Source organism: Prosopis cineraria, unplaced genomic scaffold, assembly GCF_029017545.1.
Source record: "Prosopis cineraria cultivar Desert tree isolate PC_DT_omini unplaced genomic scaffold, ASM2901754v1 PC3, whole genome shotgun sequence".
In the NCBI taxonomy this organism is placed as follows: domain Eukaryota; kingdom Viridiplantae; phylum Streptophyta; class Magnoliopsida; order Fabales; family Fabaceae; genus Prosopis; species Prosopis cineraria.
This window is the reverse complement of record NW_026555334.1, coordinates 13,481,191-13,497,289: the sequence shown is the minus strand read 5'-3', so window position 1 is coordinate 13,497,289 and position 16,099 is coordinate 13,481,191. Positions and strand designations below refer to the sequence as shown.

The 16,099-nt window shown below is 36.6% G+C and overlaps 1 protein-coding gene across 1 annotated transcript; it reads left to right on the top strand.

The window, feature by feature from the left end:
- Window positions 1–495: 495 nt before the first annotated feature.
- On the top strand, window positions 496–14,418 carry LOC129306230 (protein FRIGIDA-ESSENTIAL 1). The gene is made up of 5 exons (XM_054946703.1): window positions 496–1,081; window positions 11,825–12,314; window positions 12,474–12,697; window positions 12,788–14,163; window positions 14,251–14,418. Exons 1-5 carry the CDS (start codon window positions 688–690, stop codon window positions 14,278–14,280), a joined length of 2,514 nt encoding a protein of 837 aa, XP_054802678.1. The 5' UTR covers window positions 496–687; the 3' UTR covers window positions 14,281–14,418.
- The last annotated feature ends 1,681 nt before the right edge of the window (window positions 14,419–16,099 follow it).

The window sequence follows — 16,099 nt, the reverse complement described above, 5'->3', positions numbered from 1 at the left end:
TCAGAACTTATACTTTAATAAAAAAATTTTATATGACAAGTTATAATTTTTTTAAATTTTTATTATTTATAAAATAAAAATTATAATTGTTAAAATAAAAATTATAATTAATTATTTTTAAAACTCATATTCAATGATAAAAGAAACTTTTATTTGAAAAATTGTGAGTTTTTATTTAATTTTTATAATTTATAAAATTAAAATTATGATTATTTATATAAAAATTACAATTGAGATTGAATATTTTTAAAATTTATTTATCAATTATAAAAAAAATTTTACTTATAAAATTTTAACTTTTTAGTAAATTTTTATAAAATATAAAATAAAAATTGTGATTTAAAAAAATGAAATTAGGTATATTATTTTTATTGTAAATAAGAGATAATTTAATAATTTAAACTTCAGAAAAATGACAACATATCGAATGACCTCACTGTTATTTATAAATTGCTTAAAATTTCATTATCATTTCATAACAAAAATTGGGTCTTGGTTTAAAGGTTACTGTTCCAAATTTTTCGCCCGACCTGAAAACGATTCACGACGGGGAAGTCAGCGGCGGGATCTCTGTCCAGTTTCCAGCCGGCAATTTCCTGCCCACCTAAATCATTCTTGGCATCCTCTGCTTTGCGTGGAAGCAGCAAGACTGCCTGGTGGACGTGTGTGTAGGATCTTTAGCATCCGATGTCACTCTCAGAATCTCCGGTTGCTGCCGATGAGGACAGCGACCCATCGATTGACATGGAAGTAGAGGAAGATCCTGGGGAAGAAGAATATGAAGAAGAGGAAGATCCCGAAGAGGAAGAATATGAAGAGGTGGAAGTAGAGGAAGAAGTAGAGGAAGAGGAAGAAGAGGAGAAGGGGGAGGAAGATGAAGAAGAGGAGGAGGGAGAGGAAGAGGGAGAGGAAGAGGAAGAAGAGGAGGAGGGGCAGGAGGAGGTGGAGCAGGAGGAGGAGGAGGTGGAGGTGGAGGAAGAGGTGGAGGAGGAGGAGGTGGAGATGGAGGAAGTGGAGGTGGAGGTGAAGGACAATTTTAAGGTGTCGGAACTTCCAGCAGATGCTGCTAAGGACCCAGAAGGTTATTTAGTTCATAATTACTACGCATTTACGCAGTATTTACTTGTCTTCTAAATTTATCTTCACACATTTATGAGGCTTTATCGCAAACTTTTACTTCTTGATCGGGCTTGAGCTTGTTTGTGCGTAATGCTAGATGTGAATTCCGTGTTGTGCTTGTTATTTCTTTGTTTTTCAAAATAATGTTGTGCTCTTGTTTCTTCAATCTTGTTTGATCTTTCTTTGAGCTATGGAGGGAAAGTGTAATGGCGGGTACCAAGGCAGGAATATATAGGTTTGGTTTCTGGTAGGAGAAGCTGAAGGGCTTCTTCTTCTATGTCTGGGGATAATCAACAACTCAGTAAGACTGTTTCTTTTCTGTCCATATACGTTTCTGGATTGGAAATGGATATGAGAAAATGTGAACTCAAAGTGTTAAAACATAGTAGAGGGGCAGCCTATGGCATTTTTACGAGTGTCCTGTTGTGTTTTCAAGCATACCAAATTACGGGAATTAGCGCCTTTTAAGAAATCTGTTTCCCAAATTATGCATAGCCTCTTAAAAAATATTTAGGTGCCCCTTCTGCGGGTAATCTGTCCTTTGCTGTTCTCTAGGATATTTTGGCTGAGAGGATTTTCATGCTTTTGAACCAATGGATTTTTTTTTTTTTTTTATCAGTAAAGCATGTCCTGTGGATTAATGATTTCTTTTTTAATTTGACCAAGTTTGGTTTGATTTGAGGCCCAACCCTGAACTGATCCAACCATTATGGGTTCTTATAAATGAACAAAACCAAAAGAACATATGAAATTGAGTGAACCTTCCTTGGTTCATGGTCTAGTATGATTCTAATTTCTTCATTCCAAGCTTTTCTTTTGTTGACTGTATGATGTATAGATGAATTATAAGCACCATATGACATATGTAAGATAGAACAAAAAATTATAGTTTACGCAGACTGGTGTGGGGACTTTCATTTTTAGTGGACAGAAGGCATGGAGCTTAATTTGCAAAACCATGAGCTGAAGTTACTAAACTGATTGTATCTCTTTGAAACTGAATAGAGCAAATCCAAATCCTGTATGATACAAAAGAGATTGATGGCTTGCTTCAGTTGGATGACGACCTTGTTAGGTATAAGTAGTTAGTAACTAAATTCACCTAAGTCTATTGGTGCCGTTAGTGACAAACTTATTGTTGAGGAGCTTGGCTAGTTAGAGTTCTTAACTAAGAAACTTTTACATAGTTTTATAACAGAAGGAAGAAGGTGGCTATGAATTTGATGGTGGATGCAATTATGAAATTCTTTCTCTTGTTCTTTCTTCTCTCTTATAGTCTTATCTCTTGTCAAGTTGTATTTGAATCAACAATTCTTAGATTTATGGTAGATGTGATTGAATCACAAGCTTCCATGCATGACTAGGAAGATTGATTTTGTTTGTTAATGGAGTAGCAAGTTTATTCAATAAAAGGATGTGTTGGACCTGTAGCTAATGGAGCCTTATCTAATGGGTCAAGGCTAATCCATGTGGAGTGTGTGAGAGATGGAGGTAGGCTGTTTGCTTTATATATTTGGGAAGAAGGGTTCTGTGGAGGTTAGGCAATTCGTGAGTTGCATGTGGGGGAGATAAGGGCCTGTTAGCTATGGTTCCCACAGGATGTCAGCCCTGAAGCAATAGGTTGTGCATGACTTGGAAGATCCAGTTTGTCTGTCAGTGGAGTAGCAAGTGAAGAGTTTTGTCAATCACTGGATGTCTACCTTGGAGCATAGGTTATGGGCATTCAAGAAGTATTCGAAGGAGTGTCAGTACCAACAACTTGATGATGGGGAGGACCAATGACAAGAACGGAGGAGGATAAGAACAACAACAACAACAACAACAACAACAACAACAACAACAGCAGCAGCAGCAAGCCTTTATCCCACTAGGTGGGGTTGGTTACATGGATTGCAAGACGCCATTGTGCTCTATCATTTATCAAGCGTTTAGGAATATTATTAATTGAGAGATCTCGTTCAACAACTTCCAAGAGTGTTCTCTTAGGCCTTCCTCTATCCCTCTTAATCGGACTCAAAGTTATATGTTCCACTCTTCTCACTGGTGCCTCCTTTGGTCTTCTTTGTACATGCCCAAATCATCTCAACCGATTTTCTACCATTTTTTCCTCAATAGGTGCTACCCTCACTTTTTTGCGTACGTGCTTATTTCGAATTTTATTTTTACGTGTATGTCCGTACATCTATCGTAACATTCTCATCTCTGCTACTCCAACTTTATGCTCTTGCTGTCCCGTTAGAGCCCAGCATTCACTACTATATAACATTGCCGGTCTGATAGCAGTGCGATAAAACTTTCCTTTAAGTTTATTAGGCACCTTACGGTCGCAAATAACTCCTTTAGCTTTTCTCCAATTAAACCACCCAACTTGAATTCTATGTGAAATATCTCCACTGATTTCGCCATCATTTTGAATAATGGCTCCCAAATATCTAAACTTTTCCACCTGAGGTATAATTTGATCTCCCAATTTCACTTCCAAATTATTTTCGAATAGTTCTTTGCCAAATTTACAATATAAATATTCCGTCTTACTTCTACTCAGACGAAAACCTTTCGACTCCAATGTCCTCCTCCATAACTCAAGTTTGCAATTAACCTCTTCTCTTGTCTCTGCTATAAGAATTATATCATCCGCGAAGAGCATACATTTCGGGATTTCCTCTTGAATATGTTCCGTCAAAACATTTAAAATCAAGTTGAACAAATAAGGATTCAGAGATGATCTCTGATGTAGTCCAATCTTTATAGGAAAATCTTTTGTTTGACCACTAGGCGTTCTTATACTAGTTTTTACCCCCTCATACATATCTTGTATGGCTTTAATATAAGCAATCCGTACTCCTTTTTTTTCCAACGCTTTCCAAAGCACTTCTCTTGGTATACAGTCATAAGCTTTTTCCAAATCAATAAAAACCATGTGTAGATCTTTATCTTTACAACGATACTTTTCCATTAATCCCCTTAGTGGATAAATCGCCTCTGTAGTTGATCTACCTGGCATAAAACCAAATTGATTCTCAGAAATACTCGTCTTCAATCTCAACCTGTGCTCAATTACTTTCTCCCACAATTTCATTGTGTGGCTCATGAGTTTAATCCCTCTATAATTAGTACAATTCTGAATATCTCCTTTATTTTTATAAATAGGAATTAATGTACTTCTCTTCCACTCATCAGGCATTTTCTTGGACCGTAAAATCACATTAAATAACTTAACTAACCATCTCACCCCTTCTTCACCTAAACATTTCCACTCTTCGATAGATATACAATCAGGTCCGTTGGCTCTACCATTTGCCATTTTCTTAAGAGCTTCCTTTACCTCCTTATCACGTATTATTCGATAGAATGACAAATTTTGTTTTCCTTTACCAGTTATTAAATCCTCTAAGTTACTAGATGAATCCTCTCCATCATTGAAAAGTTTAGAAAAATAAGTCTCCCATCTATTTTTAATTTCATCATCTGTAACTAAAATTCTTCCCTCTTCATCCTTAATACACCTTACCTGTTCTAGATCTCTTGATTTTCTTTCCCTACTTTTGGCAATCTTATAAATATTTTGCTCTCCTTCCTTCGTCTCAAGGTTCTTATAAAATTCTTATAAACAGCTCTCTTAGTTTCCTTCTTAGCCATACGGTACCTCTCCCAATTTTCCTCATTGTTACACAAATGTATGGCTTTAAAATAGTTCTTCTTATACTTGATTTTGTCCTGTACACTATTATTCCACCACCAAGACTCCTTATCTCTCGGACCAGAACCTTTCGATTCTCCCAAAACTACTTTTGCAACCTCCCGTATCTTTTTCGCCATATCCTCCCATATGATGATAGCACTTCCCTGAGAATCCCAAATTCCTTTATCCAAAAGATTTCGCTTGAAAATATCTTGCTTCTCACCTTTTAATTGCCACCACTTAATCCTTGGTGTTACTACTTGTCGACGTTTTTGGATTTTACTCATAATACACACATCAAGGACTAGGACCTTATGTTGTGTCGTTACAGCATCTCCGGGGATCACCTTACAATTTTACAAAGTTTTCTATCTGTGTTTCTAACCAAAAGAAAATCAATCTGTGACCTTGAGGCTCCACTTTTGTAAGTGATGAGATGCTCATCTCTCTTCTTGAAACAAGTGTTGGCAATCTTAAAATCATACGCCAATGAGAAATTAAGAAGAGTTTGTCCTTCATTGTTTAGCTCTCCAAAACCAAAACCACCATGCACCCTCGCATACTGACCAGCTTCCCTCCCGACATGCCCATTAAAGTCTCCTCCAATAAAAATCTTTTCACTCTGTGGTATGTGTCGAATCAACCCCTCCAGATCCTCCCAAAATAATTCCTTAAGACTGGCTTCTGTCCCGACTTGCGGCGCATAAGTGCTAACAATATTAACAGTCTCACGTCCAATTATCATTTTTAAAGAAATAATTCTGTCTCCAATTCTGCTAACTTCTACAACGTTCTTCTTCCACTCCTTATCTATAATGATGCCTACTCCATTGCGTGCACTTACTTTTCCTGTATACCAAAGTTTGAAACCTTGAATATCCTTAGCTTCTTCTCCACGCCATTTTGTTTCTTGCAAGCAAAGGATATTGATTTTCCTTTGAATCATAACCCCTACAACCTCTACAGATTTACAATTTAATGTCCCAACATTCCAAGTACCAAATCTAATTTTGCTCTTATGGACTAACTTCTTTAGCCGCGTGCGTCTAGAATGACGCGGTAGCCCTTGCTCATTTAACACTACATCCGGGCGCCGATGCAGCGGCTCCAACTCACTTATCACTGTACTCGAGCCATGCAGCGCGTTACTTACGGGCAACGACCTAGCATTACATTATAACGTCTATTGTCCATGTTCATGATAGATTCAACAAATTTTTACATTGGCTATTGATGGTCTAACACAACCCTCCTCCTTTACTCGAGGATTGCAAAGTTACATGAGCTTAATTGTAGTTCTTCAAACAAGAATGAATGAAGAAAAGGGGTGTCAGGAACTGGATCAAGGGAAGGCAACGCTATGTTAGTGAAGCAAAGTCATGCTAAAAAAGCCATGACCACAGGTTTTGGGATTTTTAATAATCAAGAGAAGCATGAGTGGTAAGTGATTATTTTATAATTAAATAGGTATAGGTTTTGGTTAGATTTGATTATATTTATTAAGATTTCATATCTATTTAATTAATATTTATATATTCTTCCCTCATCACTTAATTATAAGATAAAAAGAAATTTTAATACAAAATCTACTCATATCTTTTTATTGTTATATTTTGTAGAGAAAAATAAAAAACCGAATAGAAGGAAAGAAGGAAAAGAGAAATATATATATATATATATATATAAGAAGAAGGAAGTAATTCGAATCTCAAATATATTATATATATATATAAAAGAAGAAGGAAGTAATTCGAATCTCATAGATATTATATATACACAAATTGATGAAGAAATCCTGGAGGAGATTGTATTGTGCTATTCCAAGGAGAATAAAGAGAGATACGTATGTGAAATGAAATATACATACATACATATATATATATATATTAGAGTTTCATATTGACAATGAATAAGAGGAAGAGCTTTCACTTTAACTATAAATATGCCTCTCAATCAAAAGGCAAGGAAGCCAATCATTTATTTGAGTACCTCAAGAATTTTTTATGAGATATTTGGAGCTCGTAGAAGCATTCTGAAGGCTGAAAGTAAGATCATTAAGGAGTTTTACAAATCATAATTATTTCTTTTCTACTCCTTAATTTTCTCTGTGATCATTTTTCATGATTGAGGATTTTAGAATGGTGTTATTTGATTTTACTATGTGTTTCTAAATTACCCAGTTAGAGTAGGGATGTAGCCTAATTGTGGAGCTAGTTTTTTACTTTTTTTGTTTTGACTCTTTGCATTTATATGTATATTTTTTTTCGATTATATTTATTTCTCTTGCTCTTCATGTTAATTTAATAACTGGCCATCATTTAATTAAATTTATGGGTAATCTTGATGGTGTCGGAGGTGAAGAGAGAACCTAGATCTAGAGAAATAGACATAAATAACTAGGCTAGGAATAGTTCTAAAAATTTGTGGTGACTTAAACTATAGTTTCACGGTTTAATTAGTTATTTGGATATCGTGGGAATGAATTCGACGTTAATTAAAAAGAGAGTAATAATTTAGGAGAATATTATGACACTTTAGGAATAGTTGTCACTATAACTGATAAGAGTCAACTTTAAAGGGTAGAAACTAGCAACTTATAGGGTGAATTTTAATTCCTAACGCTTCAAGTGATTGTGTTTTCATCATCATTATTTTCTTGATTTATTTTTATTATTTATATTCTCATCAAATATTCTATTTTATCTATTTTTTTCAAACTATTAATTATTTAAATTAGTAAAAGTGCAGCTTCCTAGTAGGTTCAACACTTAAAATACTCTGGGTAATTTATTATTGTGATCTCATATATTTGTAAGAGCAATCAATGAGGAAATTGAAGAAAGTTACTGATCAGAAGAAGAAGAAATCATGGAAGATGGTGCAGGGAAAGAAGTATTGTAACCAGTTTTAAAAGTCTGATTGCATGCCATTGATGGTATTGATGTCAATCCAACAATGGGGTTGCAAAGGAGTATGTGAATGAAAGCTTTAAAAATTCTTATAGATTGTGACAACCATGATTTTTCTAAACTCTCTAGTAGTTGAGAGGTTGACTATAGGGAAATTGGAGGAGAAAGAGGTGATAGTAGTTGGTGGAAGAAAAGTGACCTTTCTAGGATTTTAGAAGAGGTTCAAAGGGAAGATGTAAGGAAAGGAATTCAATCCAAATGCCTATTTGGGTTGGCAATTTAGGGATTGGAGGTGGAAGAGGTGATACTAGTTGGTGGAAGTAAATTGACTATTCTAGGAGTTTACAAGAGGTTCAAAGGGAATATGTAAGGAAAGGAGTTTAATCCATATGCCTATGGTTTTCCTTTAAATGGGTTTGACATAAAATTTGAAATACAATGCCTAAAAGTAATATTTATTTTAGAAAACTCAACATTTTCACTAAACAAATTAAACAAATGTCATGTTATTCATTATAAAATTATTAGATTAAGTTTATGTATAATCTCATATGCCTAGATGACTTTATTTTACTTCACTAATAGAATTAGAATATTGAGAACAAAGATAATTTTTTAGTTACGTTCATAATGACAAGAGATATGAAAATATGATGAGGTGAAAAGTGGAAATACGAGAATATGATTAGGGCAAGTAAGTCATAGATGGGCTGGCAGCCTCCCCCACAAATCCCCATTCATTTTTTTATGAACCAAACAAGGGAAGGGGAGCACAAATTCCTTCATTCCCCGCTAGATCCCTCTGACCAAATAGGGGGTAATAGGGAATGTGCGGAGTGGTATAGGGGAGACCATCTGCTCTATAGTTAGGAAGTTAATTAAAAAATAGATTGTAATCCACTTCCCATGATTTGGAAGTTAGAGGTCATCAATGGATGGGTGGATTCAAAAGGCGAAATTTCTAATATTACCTTTGTGTAAATGCCAAAGAAAGATTGAAGAAAATCAAAGTGAAGGGGGTTAGATGAGGAAATGAAAAACTATGAGGAACCTAAGACACCCTAAAATCCAATTTGAAGGGTTTGGAAAAATGGAGCGTGGGTTAGGAAAACCTATCCTAATCCACCTAACACAATCAAACATCCAAATTGTAGTTAGAACACATAACCCATCTAAGCTTATGCTATCCCACTTCTGAGCCATGCTCACAATCAAGCTCTAAACCTTCTTCTTAAAGCACTATCATAATAAATAAATCATTCAAATTTGACTTTACATGGATGGGTTGAGTGAATCTACAATGGCAACCTTGGGAAAATCACTTAAATTAAGGCCATTGTTTCTCTATTTATCTGTTGTGCACTTAAGAGCTATAGCCACACAAAAGAAGCTCTTTTAGTGTGGTTATAGCAGAGCTTTGTAAAAGTTGCAATGCTGCAGAAACAATTTAGAACCAAGGGTCATAGCATAGCACTACAAACTATATCATGAGCTATATATGCTGTTAGTGACTGATCAAATTAAATTTTAGCACATGGCATTGGTGGGCTTGTGTCTAACCATGCTTCAAGCCAACATGGTTATCAATAGAAAGGGAGTGTTTTGTATTAAATAAAACTCATTTTTTGTTGTGTGGTTATCATTCAAGCTAAAGTTTAAGTCATTGTGATTTGTTAGAAAGAGAAGAAGGGAAGAAACAGAATAGAAAACAGAGGGAAAGTAGAAAAGAAGGTAAGAGACGAGAGAAGAGGGAAACAGAGGTAAAGAGATAACGTGAATATATTTCTGGGTTTTTCACATTAAGCTTCATTTGACTTACGCTTAGGATCTTATATAGATCCTTATAGCAAATCCTAACAAGCTAACTCCCTAACTAACTAAAACTATTTATTTTCTACCATATCAATACCCTCCCCTAGAAAAACCCTTGACCTGAAGGACCTAACAATCTAACCCTTCAAACTGAAAGAACAACTGAAAAAACTAGTACAACCAGCAACTTGCTTATGGAGAAGACTCCTCACCTACACCAAAAGATCCCTATTTTTATGATCATTGCTCAGTATTTGTGATTTCTTCCGCAACATCCGGTTGAAGGTCAATAAGTTGCATTTCCATCTGCTGATTCTGTGAACATCTATGACCTCTGAAAAAGGGCTTGTGGCAATAAAAATGGAGGTTCTTTGATCGAAGATCATCTACTTCCTCTAGGTTCAATTTCTTTATGATTTTTGAATTAGGGTTTGAAGATGACTTTGCCATCGAAGAATCAGAAGGATCAGACCCCTTTGCTGACAGAAAAGAGTTAGATTTGGGTGAATGATCAGCCGTACTTGTGAACAATTAAGACCTATTTCCTCCAACAGTCATCTTCGCAGTCCTCCCTTTGCTTGACAAGTGTGACACGCTAGGAGAAGAGCCGAGAAGACTGTATCAGTGCAATTTCCCTCCTACTATCATCGAGCATGTTAAATTTTCACCTGACTTTTGAACATGAATTTCATGTAAATGAGCCAGGCTTATAGCATTTTGTAATGTAGTGGGCTTTATGAGTCGGACAGGCCCTACGTGCTCCTCCCTTAAGCCTTCAAGATAGGATTGGACTAGGTAATCTTTTGCTAGGTCCATTTTACGAGTGATATGATCAAACGCATTGTTATAGTCCCTAAGACTTCTTGCTTGCCAAAGATGCATGAGGTCGGCCATTGGTGCCTCGTATGTTGGATCAAACCTTGCTCAATGGCCTCCACATACTCTTCCCATGAAGATGTTTGCCTATGCATGTGTGCTTAAATGCTTGATGCCGCTCAAAAGCCTTTTCATCACGATGCATACTAGCCATCATAGTCTTTCAAGCATCTGGAGTTTCATTGATTTGGAAATATCATTTGCATTTCAAAACCAACCAAGAACATCCCCTCACTGAAATCTTGGGAATTCCATCTTGGTAAATCTTGTAGATGGTTGGTACTCCCTCTTTGGCCTTGGTTGATGGTGTCCTCCCCCACCATTGGAGGCTGCCTTGTGAGTATTATGAGACTCATTGAAGGTGCAAACAAGATGAGCAATCTGTGCTGTGAGAGCTTGCATCTAGGTTTCGAAGGTCCAAATTCTTTCATCTGATTGTTCTGCCATCTGCTTGAGTATGGCCTAGGAGCGTGTTTCAGGCATAAAAGGTAGAAAGAGAAGAAGGGAAGAAACATAATAGAAAACAGAGGGAAATTAGAAGAAGAGAGAAAAGGGAAACAGAGGTAGAGAGAGAACTTGAATATATTTCTAGGTTTTCCACATTATGCACCATCTTATATAGACCCTTGTAGCAAATCCTGACAAATGAACTCCCTAACTAACTAAAACTATTTATTCTTTATTTCTTTATTTTCTACCATATCACGTTGGCAATCCTTGAAAGCTGCAAATTGGTGTTTTTTTTTTATTGGCTTGTATGAAAATTGAGCCTCTGTACAGACTTGAATTTGGATTGTGCTTTGGAGTTGAGTCAAGGTCCTATCAAATATCTGATCAAGCTTGATCAAATCCCAAACAAATTTCCGGGTCTAGCAAGCCACCTGTGAGTTGTTGATTGGGCTGGTGGTGCAATTATGAGAAATGTGATGTTAGTGCCTGAACTTTGGTTGCCCCAAATCTGACAATAGCCAAGAATTCAGTCAGTGACACCTTGGTTTTCATATGACTAAGATTGAAGTATTTCTTCATATAAAATATAAATAAGTGATCAATCTTGAACTTTGGCGACTGCAGGCTACAGCCAAGTTACAACCAATGAGACAGTTCACCATTTTCCCCTTCAGAGTTCAGAACGCTGGTGTTTTTATTTCGTCCAGCAATTTCATGCCCCAGTCTTCATTTCTAGTCACTTAATGATTGTAATGATGAAAGACATTGGTAGATTCATTTTGTGTTCTGATCATTGATCAATCGCTTTGTTCAAAATTCACTTGGTTTTTCAACTACTCGTGGAGTGTTTTGCTATAGTCAAGTCTTTCATATTTCATTCTGTTGGACGTAATTTTATTGGCTGTCTGGTGTAATTTAAGGAATCAGGCTCTTCTTTTTTTTTTTCATTTAGTTTTTTTTTTTAATCCCGTTGTAGATTTGAGCCAACATATGGAGTCTGAGGGGCAAGAGAGGAACTTGAGGCTAGTTTCTTCTGTAGCAGCAAAACTTGATACAGTTTCTGCAGAAAATAATGACTCATGTAAGGCTCTTTCGATGCAAAAGGAAGATTTTCAGCTGGAACATGTGACTCCAAGTAGTCCAAATTCAAGAAATAATGTGGTTACTGCTGAAGATGATAGACATCAAGGGATAGATGTTGATAATAAAAGTAATGGATCCCCTCTACAATGTAAAACCTTTGGAGCATACAATGAACTGAGTTGTGATGGCAAAGCTTACTTATGCGGTGTTAAAGAGTCTGGGACAGTCAAGTCATCTAGTGATGCCGTAAAAGACGTGGCTGTTGACATCCATCAGAGAGGCTGCTCTCTTGAGGATGCTTATGTTGGCACTCAGAATTCTATAAACCAAGTAAAGCAGTTGGACATGCATTCAGGGGATGAAATGAAGCAAATGACATCAAGGTCTGGTCATTGTAGTTCACCATGCTCTTTTGCATTTACTTATCATATTACCAAAGTGTAATTTACATGGCATAATTCCTTTTATGGAAGTAACTTGTTCAACTTCAACAATGCTTGTAAATTACGTTACTCCTAGGTTTTAACCCATAGATTTTCCAGATTTACTTCCGCTGATATGAGGACTCAAAGTCTTTCTCCCAGTGCTGAGATGAAAGATGGAAACAAACGACCAGCAATTTTATGCAGCTTTTTTGCTAAAGGATGGTGTATCAGAGGTAGTTCATGTAGGTTTCTTCATATAAAAGATCATGCAAGTAATACTGGCCAGCAGGCTGAAGGAGACTTGGTTTCTACAAATTGCAAGAGAGGACAGTTGGACGGAGGTATATCATATAAAATAACTTTGTAACCCCCATCTCTCCAAGAATCTTCTCTGCAAAGATATTTCTAATAAAAGTGCTCTCCTTTAACAGGTCTGAGAGGTAATGCTGAGACATCAGGAATGCCTAATGCTCCAGTGCCATTGGCTGCTTCATTAGTGAGCTCTTCTTTGCATTCTTCTGAATTTTCTGTAAAAGAGACCATCCAGAATGAACAAGAAGCAAGCCTGAGTCAGCATCCATCCCAAGATAAACAGAAGTTCCCATTACTTCCGAAACAAGATTTACATTCTAAGAACCATGTCTTACCAATTGGTAGAGATAGTTCTACATCACGGGACTGCTTGATTCCTGAAAATAGATCTATATTTAATGCATCAAACGACTATTGCAGTAGGAATCTCTCTTCTTATCCATCCTGTCCGGAGCAATTGGCTCCCATTCAAAACCAACAGGTGTATAACAAATATTCTTCCCAAGTTTCAGCCCCATCAGGTTACCTGATGTCTTCAAATTTATCTACTGGGGCAAGTACTTTGGATGCTCAAAAGCCGTTGAAAAGTGGCAAAGAATATCATGCCCCCAGATCCACTTTCTTGGGTTCAGAATGGGAAGAGTTGCCTCTAACTAGTTCATCTGGAGTTCGGCCACATGCTGCTGGATCTAAAAGAAAAATACCTTCTTATGATTGGGAGCCATCTGTACCTTTTCGACCATCATTTTTTATTACTTCAGCCAGTATATCATCTTCTGGAGATATGTATGACCCATTTCATCCTTGTGTTGAGATAACCAATATAGGAGATGGGTCCCTAAAAGCTTCCTTTTTCATTCACGGGCCTCCCATTCAGGCTTCGTCTCTGGTTCGGGCATATGGTGATTGTGCTGTAGCTGGGGACAAGGTGGCAGATCTTGATGATGACAAGAGTTCTGTATCTTCTCATCACAGATTTTGTGAGGATGAGGCAATGAAGAATTCTTTTCCTTCGGAAAAAGATGGCCGTGCACATGAAACAGACACAACAGCAAGAACCTATCTAAACTCCCACAATGGTAAGGCAAGCATTGGGGAAAACACCCTTGCTGTTGAAGATAATGCAAAAGTTGAAGTTGAACAAACAGAGCATGATGCCAAATATCGAGGTGAAGGATTGGGAACCAAAAAGAGAAGAGTAGATAAGGCTAAGAGAAGCCATGAAATTAATGTTGACTTTCATATGGATGGCAATATGCGGAATGATTTGAAGGCTCTAAAAAGTTTTCGTGCAGCTCTTGTAGATTTAGCGAAAGAGTTGTTAAAACCATCTTGGCAAGAGGGTCGTCTCAGCAAGGATGCACATAATACAATAGTTAAGAAATCAGTTGATAAGGTTATTAGCACCCTACAACCCCACCAGATTCCAACCACCATAGATGCAGTTAACCACTTTGTTTCTTCATCTCGGTTGAAAATTGCAAAGCTCGTTGATGTAAGTGTTGTCTTTTGTTTTTGTAGATAGTGATGATACTTCAATGTCATCTGTTCTCCATTTGACGGAAATATCTCTAATTTGCAGGGATATGTCAATAAATACAGCAAGTGTTGAAATTCTACCACCTAACACCTCTGTTGTACAGTTTTGGATCAGTTTGTGAGATCCAGACTCATGAACAATTTGGTTGAGTGTTGAATATTCAAGATTGATGAGGAATTTTTTGAATTCTCTTTCAAATTATCTGCTTCATATCCTGTGTTTTTGCTTGCTTGTTCTATTTCCAGTGATTGCATGCTTTTGACAGGGTATGATATTTAAATCAGTTAATTTAGTATTGGTTAGAGAAAGAGCTTTTCATTAAAAGAACCTCATTGAGATAATACATTTACCTTGTTTACGTTTAATTTGGTGTGCAACTAATATATTTCTTTGTAGCATTTTCACTTTTTTTTTTTTTTTTTGGTGTGTTTCCAGTATCATAGGTTTTTCCCATTCAGAGTTCATAAATAGAAAAGGTGAGCTCTATCTTGATGAAATAATGAAACAGAAAAGAAAAAAGAGGAAGGAAGAGGGTCAACATAGATAAAGTCATGATAGGAGGAAAGAAACAGAAATAATCATGAAAAAAATTCAGGAAGCTAAAAGAATGATAGATAAGAGAAAAACTAAAACGAATCATCCTTTGCCCATGTAGTCATGTGGCGCATGCAGTATTATAGCTTCTGAATTTTGCAATGACATGTGGTGCCCCACCTTATGCCACAGCACAACGTTAAGAACTAAGTGCATAAATATGAAAGTGCTTATGCTAGATAGTAGAACAGTCAGGGTTGGAAAATCACTTGGTAGACAATGGGATGGACAGCTTTGTACAGTTTGCAAATCTTTGTATTATTACTATCATATCAAGTACTTTACTCTTACGAACAACTTAGAAGAGGGACTTGAACCCTTTTTTTACTACCTGGTACAATCATATAGTATTCGATACTACTAGTTCAATTTAAGCACTATTAGGCCAAACTAAGAGTAGCTCTTACATCATTTTTTTTCCGTCCACAAGATTCAAATTCTCAACCCCAAGGGGTATTGGTCTCTTTCACTTAATCCAATCACCATTAGCATTAAAGGGTTGAAGGAAGAGAAAGAAAGGAAGAGAATACTTAGACTTTCCTTAGCATTAGGACTGGCTTACAATATGGGGTACTAGTGAAGCATGAATGAAGCGTTTGCCCCTTTGACTTTTCCAATTGAACTAGTGAAGCACCCATTTGGCCAAAAAAAACTATTGAAGCACCCAACCATTCAAGAACCTCATGGGCACCAGGTCCCTTACTAGATACGCAGCCCTTCCTCTCAACACTGAGGCCATTGGACATACAGCTAGACAATGTTGGTGACACTAAAAAGCAAACGATGACAGAGAAAAAGAAAGAACTTGACTACACTTTTCAACTTGTGATATCTCATAAGCCAGGGTCCGAGGACAAAGATATCAATGATGGCCAAACAAAGACTAGTAGCAAGAAGAATGCTGAGACTGATGGTGATGGCGGCTTTGTAAATCAAAGGGGCCATTATGTTGGCACCTGTTGAACAACCATCTTAAAGTCGTGTTGAACATAATTAGAGGTGCTAGTTGCAACAAAATCTTGAGGCTTCTTGGGATTTTTCTCTTCATTTTCCATGTCATTTCTCATGTTTTGGATTGATATCCTTACCAAACCCAGTGGCGTTCTTGAAATTCTTTGATGCATCTTGTGCACTAGCTTCCTAACTGCAATTGTTCAAATTACTGGAGCTGTTAATTTGCATTGGTAGTTTGTTCTTGTACTTTCACAATAGGACAATTCTTTAGTAAAAGTTGAAAGAACATTTTGCTCTGTGCTCACCACATGACTCCTTCATGATAGGACAATTCTTGGGGCTG